This window comes from Brettanomyces bruxellensis, chromosome 9 (genome assembly GCF_011074885.1).
Source record: "Brettanomyces bruxellensis chromosome 9, complete sequence".
NCBI classification, from domain to species: Eukaryota; Fungi; Ascomycota; class Pichiomycetes; order Pichiales; family Pichiaceae; genus Brettanomyces; species Brettanomyces bruxellensis.
In genome coordinates, this window is record NC_054690.1 from 2,289,721 (window position 1) to 2,305,991 (window position 16,271).

A 16,271-nucleotide genomic window follows, 5' to 3' on the forward strand; every position below is an offset into this window, starting at 1 on the left:
AAAAAAAGCACTCTACACAGCCCGTGTGGTGTACACTAGTATAGATTTACTACAAAAATGCATTATAGAAGTAAGCATGTGCATGTCGTAGGCACATTTCATGTAGTTTTGTATTCGTATACTTGCTACTAGTCCTTCTTAGTCTATAACAAACGGATCGTCCTCCTCGCCGTTTCCGGTGAAAAAAACCGGCTCTGTATTCCCGTTATTGCCAGCTGCGCCACCCGGTGGCCCATATGTGGCTGTGCGTCTCAAATTTCTAAGAAAAACGGCACCATTTTCGCCGGTGTTTCTCCTATTACTGTACATTGGGGGCTGCGAGTAGCCCGGGAACCGGCTTTGTCCGGCATCTGCTGAAATACGGCCGATCGAGTTGCGGAATTGGCCCTGATATTGCGAAGGAGGAGGGGGGGGGCCAACTCTTCTCTGTGGCAGTGCTGTATTATCCTGCACAGCCCTCCCATCATCTCCCTGGAGTGCATTCAAGAGCTTTTTCACACCCACGTGCATTTCATATGCTGCATTTTGCATTTCTGCGTCGCTTTCTGTCCCGTCCATCTTTCTCCATCCACTTGCACGAAGACGATGAATTCCCTCAGCCCAAAAGTCCTCACCCATCACTCGGTCTAACTCTTGAAATTCTGCATCCCAGGAGTCCTCTGTGTCAGAAGACATAATAGCAGTTCCCCCCAGAGAATTGGGTGGCTGCTGATCAGAGGGGAGTTGGTCTGAGTGTGATTGGTCTGAGTGTAATTGGTCTGGGTTTAATTGGCCATTACTCAGTTGACCATTACTCAGTTGACAATTACTCAGTTGACAATTACTCAATGGCTTGTTCATCCTTATCTGCCCACCAGCATTTGTTTCCCGATTCTCCTCACTTGGCATCTCCTTTTTCACTCTTTTCCCATCCTCCCCCTCCTCATCACTGGTCTCATCATCAAGATTTATCTCCACCACACTATTACTCTTCTGAATCTTCACTTCCTCCGGCTCCTCCTCCAGCGGCACCCAGTTCCCATCCCGAGATATTTCCACTTTCTCTGCCTTTTCGTGGCCATCCTGATCCATACTAAACAGTAAATCTACAAGTTCTCCAACAACGTATACATCTCCCGGCACCTTAATGCTAAACTCAATGCGGCATATCGGGCACTTGAAGAATTCCAAGTCGTTGTTGTACTTCCCCGCGTCTTTATTCTTCTTGCACCTCAATTTGTAATCAAACTCTGTCGTTTTTTGATTGTGCGAATCCGGATTTATTGGCCTCCTCCTCGTATCTCTAAATATGGCTGCAACATTCGGCTCGCCACTTGGCAATGGCCGCTCACGACGTATTCCAACCTTAAATGGACGAAGTTTGTTCAATGCCAAGAATGATGCCATGTCAAAACACCCTACATGGGAACAAAATCTTGTCCGAAGAGGTGTGACTAGCCGGCTGCCCGATATTGGGTCTAGCAATGACATCACCATTGACTCCTCCACCAACTCATCATCGTCATCCTCATCTTCATCATCGTTAAAGGCATTCCTCAGACCCCCAAACGTTGTCATGTCGTCCACCGGGATAGGAAAATGATATCTCGCATACGGCAGCTTTGGCTTTCTCTTTCTCCGTTTCGTCACTTTCTTCTTCTTTGCTGTTTTCTTCGTTTCTTTGACCGCCTTCTTGGGCTTTGCCGCTTTTTGAGTAGATGCATTCTGCTTTCCTGCCTCTTTAGCACTCATCCGCTTTTCCACCTCTTTAGCAGCTACCTGCTTTTCTCTCCCTACCGTAGGCTCCTCCATTAAACTGGCCGACTCACGTATTGATTTCTCTATATCCATCTCTTCCTTTCCCTCGATGACATTTCGTAGACTCATTAGATACCCATGAAGTCGAAGAACGAACGTTCGCACTTTATCCAACGTCATAGTTGGTAACTGCTTGAGAAAGCAGTTGTGCACTCTCTCCAGTATCTTTCTTGACGATTCCGGTAGTTTCGTCGTCTCCAACAACATGTTTACAGATACAACCAATAGTCTTGCCTTGTGCTCCAAAGTAGCGTAATTCATATGGCTCAACTTTCTTGCAGACACTCCCCACCCTTTGCTTCCATGGATGAATTTCGCAATTTCCGGAAACTTGAGCGTAACCATCAGTTTTCCTTCCTTTCCATCTCGCTCAACTGCCACTTGCATTAGCCCAGACCGTTTGTTCGAGACACTGGATATCTTTTCGAGTCCCAAATTCTGAGTGTTCATGCTATTTGTACTTTCCAAGATTTTATGTCCCTGGTCAACAATCGCGTCTAACTGTGAAACATCCATACTATCTGAGAATGCATTCTCATCATTTATATCCGTTTCCGTATCAGATTCTGGTTCCTGTTCCACACCTGCTTTATCCTGGTTTATGTTCCCCTCGTCTTGATTTATGTTCTGGTTAGTTGATGGTATAGAATCTATATTTCCTAAAGCCGATGCGCCACTCTCTTTGGTTCGTAAGTTGTTCAGATTGATGCGAATCCGTAATGAGGGGAAACTTGTAGTCTCTGAAAACTTCGAAATTATTTTCACGTTTGGATTTGCTGCCTGATCATTATTAGCACCCTGTTCCTGTTGTATCGAAGATACATTTGCATTCATTACTCTTTCAGTAGCTGCCATCTTCTAAACTGCATTCTATATCCAAGAAATATCACACTTCTATTTTTGAAAAAAGCCTATGTTCAGTCTCTATAATATCTCTAAAAGTAATACAATGTCCTTAAAATAACTTTTGCCTGGTCCATATATGATGATATCAGTAAAAGGTCGTACTTACGTTCCTTTTGTTGAATGATAAGAGTTATCTGCAAGTAATATTTTATTTTTCATCGTCTCCGTGTTTTTCATTTTATTCGACAACTTGAGTCGATTGACGCACCTTTCTACCTGTGGGTCATGTGGGCGATAATTAACGTGTCGAGTCCCTAAACAGTCAAAGGTAGTCCAAAGTGATCCTTGATGAACTTGAGAATTGAACTAAATAATTGTCTTTGAATGGAATGAATAAGCTAACTTTAATTAAATGAGTTAATGTCTAACTATGGGAAAGTCATGCTGGAATTTTATTTACGAGCTTTGGTGAATCAAAGTTTTTATTATAGCTGAAAATTAAAATTACTACTATACCGAGCAATGATCTCCAATAAATCTTTACAAGTTAATATTAACCGATATCTTTTAATGTTTGATAAACTATACATGATAATATGCTGCGTAATATATCTTATTAAAATAATTTATTCTGAAATAACATGCTTCCTCGTTACTTTATTTTCGATGGTGTCTATTTCCTTACCACATTCTACACTGTCGCAATCCCGGAACTAAGAAATCGACTTCGTACTAGTATTTATCTTATATATCCTCAGGAGAAAACCAATTCGCGCACTTTGGTAAATTAAGTAGTAGAATGCATATTATTTGATAAACTGTCAGTGATAAGAAATAAGCAGGCAGCATTCATGTAACATTTGATAGTATCACGAGTGTAAGGATGTGAGTAGTATTCCGGGACTGCAGTATGAAAAGGGAGCAAACTGAGCAACAATTCGCTAAACTTCAAAGATTACGTTAATTCATCAGAAACGCTTATCAGGCCTTATGAAATTTTATTTAATCCTTGCTAGTTTTACATGATAGTATTTCATCTTTAAAGTATGCTAACCTTTTTGAATAAAAAAAAATTGCCCCATGTACATTGCTATCGTCACTCTAGCCACTTACTGCACAGCTGAAGAAAATGTATTATTTTAGCTTATTTGATAATTTTGTACTTGTGGTAAATACTTCAATACGTGATCAATATTTGTATTCCATATTAAACCGACAATTGCCACTGATAACGTCACCCCTCTCATTTTTAGAAGAAAAATAAAAATGAATGAAAAAAGGCTGCATGCAACTTAATTACATTTTTCCCCTTTGATTACTTATCAACCCAGATCAAAGGGATCAAAAAAAAAAAAATTTAAAAATAAAAAAGTTGAAAAGGGGATAACAGATTTGAACAAATTCTGCCAACTTCGAATAACTAGAAAACCGTTAAACTTTGATTGTATATTATTTCCTACACCTCAAAAGGTCAGTGAATAATATCAAGTAATTGGAAAAATAAATTCACAATGAGACATACCTTTGAATGGTAAGTAGTATTGCACATCTATCTATGAATAAAGGCGTCGCTGATCCAAGAACACCAACGATTGAAAATATGTACATAATGTGCTATTTACCAATACGTATCTGTAATTTAGTACAAGCAACCCCCGAATTTTTAATATTACGAGTCAGATCATCTGAGTACTAACATAATGTCTACCAGCACATACCCAAACGCCAAAGAAGTGTATCTTTGTGGTAGCTTCGACAATTGGACTGGCAAATACAGAATGGAAAAGGATTCGACAAATTCTGGTTTCAGTATATCTTTGGAGTTGCCAGCAGGAAAAGTGTATTATAAGTTTGTTGTCGACGGCATGTGGAAAACTTCATCAAAGGGGTTGCAAGAATGCAATTCATCTGGAATATGGAACAATGTACTATATCCTGAAGACATTGCCTGCAGTAGTGACGAAGACAGATTTTCAGAGTATACTTCCATATCGTTTCCCTCGGGCAGCAACGAAAATTCATGTCGTACCAACGAGCTGCATCAAGAAGTCAGCAGTATCTGTGATAATATTGTCCAAGTGAACGAAGAAAACCTTTCAACGTCTGTTCAGATCACTTTGAATGATGATAATTCCGTGACAACAAAGACTGACCTCACCAGCGATGGATCCCGCACGCCTCAATCCAGAATGTCATTTGATCGATCCAAGGCGCCAAGAAATGCGGTCAAGAAGACGATTCTGTTTAGGTTGAAGTCCCTATTTATCACCTGATCGCTCCACAAAACACCTCTTTTTACTTTACTTACCTTTTTTTGTTGGTATTGTCAAAAACAACACGTTTGGCAACTTTTCAGCATAATCATACTGCTGCTCCCTTAATATCAGATAATCAAATAATTCTAATTGGGTTGACTTTCCAACCATTTCGCATATTCTGCTCTCTTTGCAGCCCAGTTGACAAAACTAAGCCGATGCTCGAGAGAATCGTATGGTGTAAATCCTTGTATTTCATACTCATCCATAGCTTTCCTCATCTCTATATTTTTCAAAGGTGAGCTGGTTAAAGCCTTAACACTTTCCTCAGATAACTCAGCCAATGGTCCTAACGGTCTGCACTTTTGCATTTTTATATCCCATAATGCTGCCAGTGTTAGAAGTATCGCTGATAGTATAGTTTCTATCTTCAAATCTAACGGTAATCCATCTGCAAGATTACTAGCACCCGTCTTCTCTAATTGACTCACTTGGTAAGAAGAATATCCCGAGTTTGCAAGCAGAACAATGCCTAGAATATAAAGGGTGCGACTAACAAATGCCATTTTTAATTGTCAAGAGGGTAGTCAAGTTTTTTATTGCCTCGTAAAACTGGTTTCAATCCAACATATTGGCACCGTTGTATTTTATGTTTTCCATGGAAAGATTCTACATACGGATTTTTTTTTTAAGGGAAATTGACGACGAAGAAAATGTACACAAAAATATCGACGCGTCAATTAGATCGACAAAATTAATTCTGAGTATTCTTTCAGTAGGATTGGACATCAGTCCATTTCTATGTTCAATCAAGAACAAATTAACAAGAGCAGGTAACATGACTATTAATAAGTGTGCAGTGACTTATTAGTAAGAACAAACAAATATCAAAGGAAAAATTATCTGTGATAATTTAAATTGATTATAAAATTAAGCCAATCGTGGCAGCAAAGGTCCCAGTTGAGTTGCACATCTGTATGCATGATTAAAGAAAGAAGAAGGTTTCGCATTTACGGATGGTATTCTGAAAGGAAAATTACACATGCTTAAATATCTATACGTCTGTTGAGTGAAGTTTACCTAGAAACAAAACCTGCAAAGCAATACTCAGACGCGACTATCGACGAATACTACATAAACGACCAATCGGAGGAAAACAGAACAGTAACGATATCTATATTTAAAAAAACTTATTCAATAGTTAGTTATAATTCCATTGATTTCGAACCTTTCATATTTGGAGCCCAGAAGCATAACTATACCTAATTGAAAGTCTGATAGGATCACGGATGAAGGGAAAAATAAGAAAAAAAAAGTGCAACTCTTGATTACCAGAATGAATTTCGCAATTTCGCACTTTGTGCTATGGCTCGGAGTTTGAGGACGGGCTGTGAAAAAAAGTAATGAAGTAATAAATTCCGAATTTTGACAAAACCCGATGCCCTCTTTACATTACACATACATTAAATCCGATCCTCTTTGGCAAATATTATAAAGATTTTTCATTGACTTAAAGGAAATTTATTACAAAACACTCAACAGGCAGCAAAAATCGATGCAAATGCAATGATATGGTGATACTTGCAACGTTTCAACTGAAAAGTGGAGTGAAACATAAAAAAATATATTTAATAAAAACGGTTCAGGRAAAAAAAACTGAGTGGTGCAGATCTGTCTGTAGCAAGGTTTCTTGAGATTTTTTATTTGCTCAAACCACGGATGATTGAACTGCAGTTATCCGTTTTAGTATATTTTTTAATCTGGCTTATATTGAGGATCATTACTGAGTAGTTCTCTAAGTAACTTAATTAAATGCTCATAATTGAATTTGCTCTTCTGGAAAAATACACATGAGCTAGTTGTGTGGCAAAGAATTTAAGCTTTTCCTCGTAGCAAAATAAGAAACAATACTGTAACGGTTGCGAGGCACTATTAAGCATTGTTCGACAATATTAAAAGTAGTAAATTTTTTTTTGATCGGCACTCGTTTTATTTCATAAACAACTACCTCAAACCTGAAATATTATACGACTTGCTGTATCTACAAATCTTGATTTTTACTTTTTTCACGAGTGCTTTTGCAACGTTCGTGGATAGATCCAAATAAAGGACAAAATGGGAACAATAGTCAGTGTGTACGGTCACGAGGATTTCCATATAAGCTCCGGTAAGTCATTCATGGGATTAATCACAGGTGGAACTTATTTTTTTATCTTCGATTAGCGGGCATCGAAACAATCTGAAGCCGCGATTGAACAATGCAAATTGTTAAAAAAAAAAAACGGTTAGATCAGTCTGCTTTCACTTAGAAAGAAAAGTGGCGTACGGCATATTCATTCTAATTTAGAGATTATATCACTTCTGTCCGTTAGGTGTGGAATAAAAGTTAACAAACAAACAAACCGAAATAAAAAAAACAGCTCGGGCTTCGATTATTTTACTGTGTGTGGGTTGAAAGGTAAATATTCTGTACGTGATTCAGTTAAATGTATGGCGGTCAGATGGCATGAAAACAGCTGACGTAAGGTTGCAAAAGTACTTCTCTATATTGTTTGAACACTAATCTGTAAGTATACAGGTATTTAGTTTTTGCTTTGTACAAAAGTATTACAAAAGTTACGGAGTATCAGAGAGTACGAACTCCGTGCGATACCGGGCAAGGGAAAAAAATTCGCTGGAAACGGAAACTCATAAAAAAAAGCTTCAACTTCATTGTACAGCTGATATGCCGGACGGAAAATAAATGCGCACGCATTCCATTTTGAACACTTCTTTTTGTAATATGTTTACGATTTTCTGAATGACCATTACAAATTTTTTGTTATGCGTAATTGATAACTTTATTTATTCATATATAAGGACGTAGTTTGTCGACTCATTCTGCTCTGTGTGTAGCACAGCCGGTTCACATTGTAAATGCGTTCTTATTTTTTTTGATATTTGTTATCGGCAGACTAAGCTTCGAAGTTAAAATCAAGATGCTATCGACACTTGCAAATACACATACCGAACGTATGGCCCCAATAATGTACAGGGCCATATTAAATGAATGCAGCTACAGTTATAATGGACTACATACTCATCGATACGCTTCAACATCTACTATGACCAAACCTGAGACTAAAAACGAAAGTTTAAATAAACCAGAGACGAAGTTCCTTTTTCCGGATGCTATTAAGCCAGAGGAACTTCCTAAAGCAAGAAATACACGCCTTGTTTCCATGAGAGATTTCAAACACATGGCAGAAGGTAAATTCCTTACCAAACCGATGTTCAAGCATCCAGTTTGGACAAGTGAAGAGATGGAAGGTATCTATTACACACATAGGAAGTGTAAAACATTGGATGACTATATTACTTTCTACTTTATGAGAGTGTTGAGGAATTCGTTCGATTTCTGTACCGGCTACCTTGAGCCAAAAGACAAGCAGGATCAAATTAGAATAGCCAAAAGTAAGAGAAGAATGACTAGAGAAAAGTGGTTGACCCGTTTCATTGTTCTTGAAAGCATTGCTGGTATTCCAGGATCGGTTGCCGGATTCTTGAGGCATCTTCAATCTATTCGTCTCATGAGAAGAGACAAGGCATTCATTGAAACATTGTTGGATGAGGCTTATAATGAGAGGATGCATTTGCTCACATTTATGAAGCTGGGAAAACCTGGCCGCTTTGCTAGATTGATGCTTTGGTTTGGTCAGGGTATCTTTGCCAACCTCTTCTTTCTTACATACATAATTCGACCAAAGATCTGTCACAGATTTGTCGGGTACTTGGAAGAAGAAGCAGTCCTTACTTACACAAGATGCTTGCAAGATATGAGGATGGGACTGAATCCACAATTGTATCATACTGGTATTCCCCAGATAGCCAAAGATTACTGGCATTTAACCAATAAAGATACATTTTACGATATGATTCTTTACATCAGAGCTGACGAGGCCAAACACAGAGAAGTTAACCACACCTTTGCCAATTTGAAGTTAAGACAGGACAGAAATCCTTTCGCTAAAGATGTTCCAAATGATCCAAGACCACAACCTCTTTCAGACACATTGAAAACGCATAGAGGTACCGGCTGGGACCGCAAAGATCTTATATTATGAGGAGAATGATACTGAAAATTGTGTTGTTATTAATAGTGGTTATTTTCATCATATGTTTCCGTTTTCAGGTTGATGCTTTGACTATTTATTTATTTATTTATTATCTTTCCTTACTTACCTCCTGTATATCTGCTCATACTCATTTATTATCTAACTACCCTTGCTTATATATAGAAGCACAATACTAGTTTATGTATTTATGTCCGATATTTACCTTTGCTTTTCCTTAGTATGTAACAGTGTATAAATACAAATTTTTTGACTGCGATGGCCTAAAATCCACATCATCACCTTCAATCACAGTCAAATCAATATGGATGATAATGAAAAGAGTAATTTCCTCATCGAATCATTTTGATACAGAACAAATCGGAAATAAACTCAGACAGGAAAGGCCCCTTGTCATCCGTTGTGCGAAATATTGCATCTGAAAAATTTGGTCGATGGGTGAAATGACTCCAGTCATCTATAAACACAAATTTTTTTATTGTATCGGATCAGTCATTCAGCAGGACATTAGCAGGAGATATGCCCGAGAGCTAAATATGCGAAAAACATGTTCAGAACCACCAAATAAAACCTATTAGGATAAAGCGCGAAATACTTTTTTGTGGACGTACGGCAGTAGAATATGCTGAAAAAAAAATTCATATAATTAGAGAGCATAGTTACATGTTTTTCGAGGACTTTTTTTTTTCATTCCTCCTTTGCCTATGCCAAGTCTCTTCTTCTTTTACATTTGAATTTTCCCCACCACGAACATATTGACCAACACAATTTGGTATAATTCGAGACTATAGGTGACCACAAAAATTATAGAACATGTTTTCGGCCGCAAGATCAAGTCTTAGAAGGGCATATTCGACTGCTGCTCCAAAAAAGCTTACTATCGGTTTGATTCCAGGTGATGGTATCGGTAAAGAAGTTATTCCTGCCGGACAGCAGGTTTTGCAGGCATTACCATCAAAGTATGGTCTCACTTTCGATTTCATGAACCTCAAGGCTGGCTTTGAGGAGTTCAAGAATACAGGTGTTGCTCTTCCAGATGAAACTGTTCAAACTTTGAAGACTAAGTGTGATGGAGCTTTGTTTGGAGCCGTTTCTTCTCCAACCCACAAGGTTAAGGGATACTCATCTCCAATTGTTGCTCTTAGAAAGAAAATGGGCTTGTATGCTAACGTGAGACCGGTTAAATGGGTGCAAGGACAGGGAATCCCTGTTGATATGGTTATCGTCAGAGAGAACACCGAGGATTTGTACATCAAGGAAGAGAGAATTTTCAACAGAAATGGCGAGAAGGTCGCAGAGGCCATCAAGAGAATCAGTGAAAAGGCTTCCTGGAAGATAGGCAAGATTGCACTTGAGATTGCATTGAGAAGACAGAAGGTCAGAGAGCAGACTGGTGACTCCATTCACAAATCCGCATCTCTCACGGTGGTTCACAAGTCAAACGTGTTGTCCGTTTCCGATGGCTTATTCAGAGAGACCATCAGCAATCTCTACAAGCAGGACTTGGCCAAGTACGGCTCTGTCGAGTATAAAGAGCAGATTGTCGACTCTATGGTCTACAAGATGTTCAGGGAACCTCAAATCTTTGATGTTGTCGTGGCTCCAAACTTATATGGTGATATCTTGTCGGATGGTGCTGCCGCTTTGGTCGGATCCTTGGGTCTTGTTGCCTCTGCCAATGTTGGAGACAACTTCGTGATTGGAGAGCCAACTCATGGCTCTGCCCCAGATATACAAGGTAAAGGTATTGCAAACCCAATTGCAACCATCAGGTCTACTGCCATGATGCTTGAATTTATGGGATATCCAGAACCAGCAGCCCAGATTATGGCTGCTGTTGATGCCAACTTGAAGGAGAACAAGATTACGACTCCTGATCTTGGCGGTAAGTCCTCCACAACTGATGTTGTTGAGGATGTCTTGCGCAGATTGTAAGCAAGTACATACGTTATCTTCTTATTCTTTTATTTTAATCTATGCCTTTGAGTATGAATACGATATAGCTAAAATATGAGCACGTCCACTTGTAGCTGATACACTCATCCTTTGATGGGTAGTCTATAGTATCTATTTACTTTCTAAGGTAGTCTATACAATCTCCTTTTACTGTTCCAGGTGCAGCCCGTCGTCTTTCGGTTTCGTTTCCAAATCTAGACCAACTGTCGGATCCCTCTCAAAGCAAACGGCAAAAAATCCAATTCCTCCGTCAACTTTTGGCAAACTACGTACACAAGCCCCTGCACATCTCTCAGGATCATCAAAGGACTTGAATTCTTCCACTCTTCCCCTTCTTGGCCAGTCCGGAATAACACGTTCTCTAGGACTAAACTTCCAACCTCTTTTTTTCAAGTCTTCATCTTCTATAAGCCTGATAGCAACCCTTTCATCCTCTTCCGGGTATATCGAGCAGGTAGAATACACCAACTTGCGCAATCCAGGGAAAAGCATCGCATGCTTCACAATGGTAAATTGAAAGTTAGATAGCTTTTCAAGGCGTGTTTTATTGTACGGATTGTTGGAATCCTCTACATCTCTGCCTTTTTGGGCATTATCCTCATACGCACGTCCAAAAATTCCACTACCAGAGCATGATGGATCAACAAGCATGCCTGTAACATCAGTAAAATCTTCTGGCTTGGTCTGGGTGAAATCACCGTGCCTAATCTCAATACAGCTTAAAGCACCGGCCATCTTGCACATTTTCTCCAAAGTCTTCACTCTATGGTCATCCTTCTCGAAAGCAATGATAGAATTAGGCGTGTTTCTCAAAATAGAAGCCAAATGCGTGGTTTTGTTTCCAGGTGCAGAGCATGCATCAATAACTTTATCAACACCTGGCTTTGGATTAAGTATATACGCCGGAAAACAAGAAGATCTGTCTTGGATTATTATGCGGCCTTGCTTGTAAGCTGCTGAAGATGTTATTTTCTCAAGCGGATCCACACCAAACAAGTTGGGAATATATTGATCGTAATAAATCGTACCCTTCTTTATGCTTTTAATATCGTAGACCCGTTCGAGCTCATTAAACTCCTTGGCAATTTGCGCGTAGCTACCCTTCACTGTATTAGCTCTAAACCACCTGATAGGAGTCTTATCTTCTTCTATAAGTTCATCAAACGACTGAACGTGAAGTTTCAACTTTAACTTTGTCATTTCTGCGTGAAGACGAGTCTGATTTCGTATCACAGCTTCTTTCCATGGATGCTGGCGACTTTGTATACGTCCGGATCGGGTAAAAAGCAAATCATGAACCAAAAGGATCGCAACGGCTGGTGGGATCTTTGATTTCCGCTCAACCTTAAGTAAGCAGGATTTCTTTATGATTTCTCTAATGAACTTCAGGTACTTCAAAGTGGATGAAACTAAAGCAAAAACATGCTTTGGGTTAGACTTAAGCTTCTTATGCTTGTACATGCCAAATATTTGATTCTGGAGAGATCCATGGCGGGATTTGTTCTCAATGAACTGAGACGATTCTTTGTATAAAAGCATTTTAATATTAGACCTTTGCTATGTATACACGAATTTAGTGTCCAATATACTGCTCTCTGGTGATTAGGGGTGAGCTAATTGAAATTTTTTTTTCCGGCATTCTTTTTTTCTTTTTTTTTTTAACCCCGCGGGAAACTTCCTCGCATAATAAATAATACAAGACCCGAAACATCTCAACTGAAAGCTATGGGCCAAGAGGTAAAGAAGTAGCAATTTTAAATGGATGGAACTCAAATACAGCAAACTCGAGTAACAAAACAGAAAAGAATATGTACAACCATTTTTTGAGGTAAGTTACAGTATTAAACTGACGACAATATGCTTCTCTTTATACCCATATTTATTGCACACTCAGTTTCCCGTTTTAAACCTAGTGCTGAATTTCGTTATGCATTAACAGTATTTACAAGGTAAATTGTGCACTCTTATTAAGAATTTATGATATTATAATTTCACCTCTTTTTTTGCTTTTTGGTAAATAGTTCACGTTATTAGCATTGGGTAGCTCCGTATAGAGTGGCATACACTAGTATCTATTTTTTTGATTAATATTATTAATTTTTTTTTTTTTGGATGTATCTATTGTGAAAAGCGATGGAACAATAAATAATGTCAGCTGTAAACACCGATATTTCTTTGTGGTTGGAGATCTGGATAATAGCATGCATTTTCTGGCATCTGATAAATGTATATATATATATAATTTTTTTTTTTCTTTGTGTATTTAACTTTCTCCTGCTTTTTTTGCTTACTCGGTACGTTTTACCGCACACTTTTTTCTTCATTTTTTTGTTTCTTATAATATCACGTCTATTCAATTTTTTTTTACCCTATTTATCGCTTTCTTCTCGTTTCTGATTTTTCACTCCCTTAGTATACTTTTGTAGTCTCTTCGGTGGGGTTGGTATAACAGGGATAGGATTGTCGTTCTGATATTGGCTTATATATTCCAAAAGAGTTGATAAAGATTGAATTTGTATCTTTTCTGTATTAGATTTTGCAGTTATTGCTTCTTCCAATTATCTCGCATTAATTCCTACAAATCAAAATTTTTTTTCTATCTGATTGACTGAAACTGTTCAATATCACCACCATTCCTTACATTCCTTAGCAAAAAGAACACTTTTATTACCGACAAAGCATAAGGGAGAAGCATATATTATAAACTGAGACAGATTCAGAGTGCCAATAAAAATGAGCTCAAATATTGAAATCGATGGTCCGTCGGAGTCCTCGAATGGCAGGAAGAGGTCGCACGATGAGATTGAAAATGGTTCGGCGATAAAGCAAGAGCCCACCGATGGGAGAATTCCGGAGTTTGCTGATGGTGATAAGATGAAGGAAGTGAAATATACAAGAGACGAAAAAGTTGATCCAAACGATGTGATCGTTCCTATCACAAAACCAAAGCTAACATACGTTCCTTTGAAGACAGGCTTATGTTATGATGTGCGGATGCGATATCACGCAAAAATATACCAATCATACTTGGAGTACATTGATCCGCATCCGGAGGACCCAAGGCGCATTTACAGGATTTATAAGATCCTAGCTGAGAATGGATTGATCAACGATCCAACTCTTTCGGGAAGAGACAACATCGGTGACTTAATGGTGAAAATTCCGGTGAGGCCAGCAACAGATGCCGAAATATTGGCTGTGCATACCCGGGAACATCTAGAATTTATCAAGAAGACCACCACAATGACCAAAGAGCAGTTATTGCATGAAACGGATGTTGGTGACTCGGTTTATTTCAACAACGATTCCTATTCGAGTGCCAAGCTTGCATCCGGAGGAGCAATTGAGGCGTGCAAAGCTGTCGTTGAAGGTCGTGTAAAAAACGCACTTGCAGTTGTGAGACCTCCGGGACATCATGCTGAGCCAGATGCTCCAGGTGGGTTTTGTCTTTTTTCAAACGTCGCAGTTGCTGCCAGAGCCATCTTGAAGAATTACCCAGAGTCTGTTCGGAAAATCGCAATTGTGGACTGGGATGTTCACCACGGTAACGGAACTCAAAAGGCCTTTTTCAATGATCCGCGTGTTTTGTACATGTCCCTTCATAGGTACGAACAGGGCAAATATTACCCGGGAACACCTGCAGGAGGAGCCGATCAAGTTGGAGAAGGTGCCGGTATTGGATTTAATGTAAACGTTCCATGGCCGACCGGAGGAATGGGCGATGCCGAGTATATTTATACATTCCGGAAGGTGATCATGCCAATATTGTACGAGTTTAAGCCTGATTTCCTCATAGTTTCGTCAGGTTTCGACGCGGCAGAGGGTGATCCAATCGGAGGATGCCATGTTTCTCCATCTGGATACAGTCAGATGACTCACTACATGAAGACCATAGCTCAGGGAAACATTTGCGTGGTTCTTGAAGGTGGATACAATCTAGATGCGATCTCCGTGAGTGCACTTCGAGTTGCAAAAGTACTACTTGGTGAAGCTCCAGAGGTTCTGCAGCAGAGTTTACCAAGACCAGAAGCCGTTCAGGCTGTCTCGGATGTCATCAAGGTGCAATCCAGATACTGGAAGTCGCTTCGACCAGGATACTTCGGTCTTGATTTCACGTTGCCGCAGCTGATGGGTGATTATGAGGCCCTGCTGAAGAAATCAAGAGACAAGACGTTTGTTGAAGTGGCAAGCAAGCATTCCAGATTGACGGACGTTGTTCGTTTGTCGCAGAAAGAGAACTTGTTTGACACACACCAATTCGTGTCGTTGCCTATTATCTCCGAGAAGAAGGTGGAGACTCCATCGCTGAAAAACCAGATATTGGCATCACCGAATGCGAACGAGACTGACACTCTATTGGTCATAGTACACGACCCTTCACGTGTGTGGGCTCGCCGTGATCCAATTACAGGAGACTTGGATCCTGCTTCTGCAGTTACAATCGACCAGACACTCCGATTTATAGACTGGGGCCTGAAACAGAAATACGGAATTATCGATATCAACGTTCCAGTGACGATAACCGGAGAAAATGATATTTACTACAACAACATTAGCGCGGCCCAGGATATTTTGCTCTATTTATGGGATAATTACATTCAATACTTCAAAGCGCAGAAAATTGCATTTATCGGTGCCGGAGATGCGTATAATGGGGTGGTACATCTATGTGGTCACAGAGAGGTTAGGCACACTGTAATGGCTTCGATAAACTTCATAGACGGCGTGACGGCTCTCCGTGCCATAGTTTCGTCGATCGACGAGTCGATTGTGGACTGGTTCCACCACAATTCGCTTGTGTTTACGAATCATCAGCATATTTGCTGGGGTAATGCCGACAAGCACACCAATGCAAAGAAGCCAAGAAAGAAGTATGGAAGAGTGATACGAGCCGATTGCGAAGGCTTGGACAATGTGATAGATGAGAGATTTGACGAGGCATGCGACTTTATTCTTGATTCGTTCGAGGAATCGGACGAGAGCGAGACCGAGTGACTGCTACAAAATCGGGTGGTAACAAGAATACAATGATAGGTGCGTGTGTGTCCAGGCTTTCTTTTTTCTTCTGATTGTATAACCATTTTGTTTGTAATTATACTGTGATTTTGTTGACCAAAATAAAGACAAAAGTATCATCATAAAGTTATTGAGCGGATTCCTAATATACACAAAGTAAGACAAAAAATGAAAAGAATTAAAGTTAAATGAGCAACTGCCACTAATATAATAATCATTTCGTACATTTCCTTCTCGGTGGAAACCTAGTTTGTACATTTTCGTCAATCTAGCAAGTCATAAACACATA

The 16,271-nt window shown here is 39.4% G+C and overlaps 7 protein-coding genes across 7 annotated transcripts; 4 read left to right on the top strand and 3 right to left on the bottom strand.

Moving 5' to 3' along the window:
* Positions 1-138: 138 nt before the first annotated feature.
* Positions 139-2,652, bottom strand: BRETT_002816 (uncharacterized protein; the record flags this gene model as incomplete). The annotated part of the gene is made up of 1 exon (XM_041281336.1): positions 139-2,652. The coding sequence occupies one exon, from the start codon at positions 2,650-2,652 to the stop codon at positions 139-141; it is 2,514 nt and encodes an 837-aa protein (XP_041139127.1).
* A 1,691-nt stretch (positions 2,653-4,343) lies between these two features.
* Positions 4,344-4,916, top strand: BRETT_002817 (uncharacterized protein; the record flags this gene model as incomplete). Its single annotated transcript, XM_041281337.1, has 1 exon — positions 4,344-4,916. One exon carries the CDS (start codon positions 4,344-4,346, stop codon positions 4,914-4,916), a length of 573 nt encoding a protein of 190 aa, XP_041139128.1.
* A 128-nt stretch (positions 4,917-5,044) lies between these two features.
* On the bottom strand, positions 5,045-5,464 carry BRETT_002818 (uncharacterized protein; the record flags this gene model as incomplete). The annotated part of the gene is made up of 1 exon (XM_041281338.1): positions 5,045-5,464. The coding sequence occupies one exon, from the start codon at positions 5,462-5,464 to the stop codon at positions 5,045-5,047; it is 420 nt and encodes a 139-aa protein (XP_041139129.1).
* A 2,412-nt stretch (positions 5,465-7,876) lies between these two features.
* Positions 7,877-9,001, top strand: BRETT_002819 (uncharacterized protein; the record flags this gene model as incomplete). The annotated part of the gene is made up of 1 exon (XM_041281339.1): positions 7,877-9,001. One exon carries the CDS (start codon positions 7,877-7,879, stop codon positions 8,999-9,001), a length of 1,125 nt encoding a protein of 374 aa, XP_041139130.1.
* Positions 9,002-9,823: 822 nt separating this feature from the next.
* Positions 9,824-10,945, top strand: LYS12 (homoisocitrate dehydrogenase; the record flags this gene model as incomplete). Its single annotated transcript, XM_041281340.1, has 1 exon — positions 9,824-10,945. The coding sequence occupies one exon, from the start codon at positions 9,824-9,826 to the stop codon at positions 10,943-10,945; it is 1,122 nt and encodes a 373-aa protein (XP_041139131.1).
* Positions 10,946-11,113: 168 nt separating this feature from the next.
* Positions 11,114-12,505, bottom strand: BRETT_002821 (uncharacterized protein; the record flags this gene model as incomplete). Its single annotated transcript, XM_041281341.1, has 1 exon — positions 11,114-12,505. The coding sequence occupies one exon, from the start codon at positions 12,503-12,505 to the stop codon at positions 11,114-11,116; it is 1,392 nt and encodes a 463-aa protein (XP_041139132.1).
* A 1,194-nt stretch (positions 12,506-13,699) lies between these two features.
* On the top strand, positions 13,700-15,961 carry BRETT_002822 (uncharacterized protein; the record flags this gene model as incomplete). Its single annotated transcript, XM_041281342.1, has 1 exon — positions 13,700-15,961. One exon carries the CDS (start codon positions 13,700-13,702, stop codon positions 15,959-15,961), a length of 2,262 nt encoding a protein of 753 aa, XP_041139133.1.
* Positions 15,962-16,271: the final 310 nt, after the last annotated feature.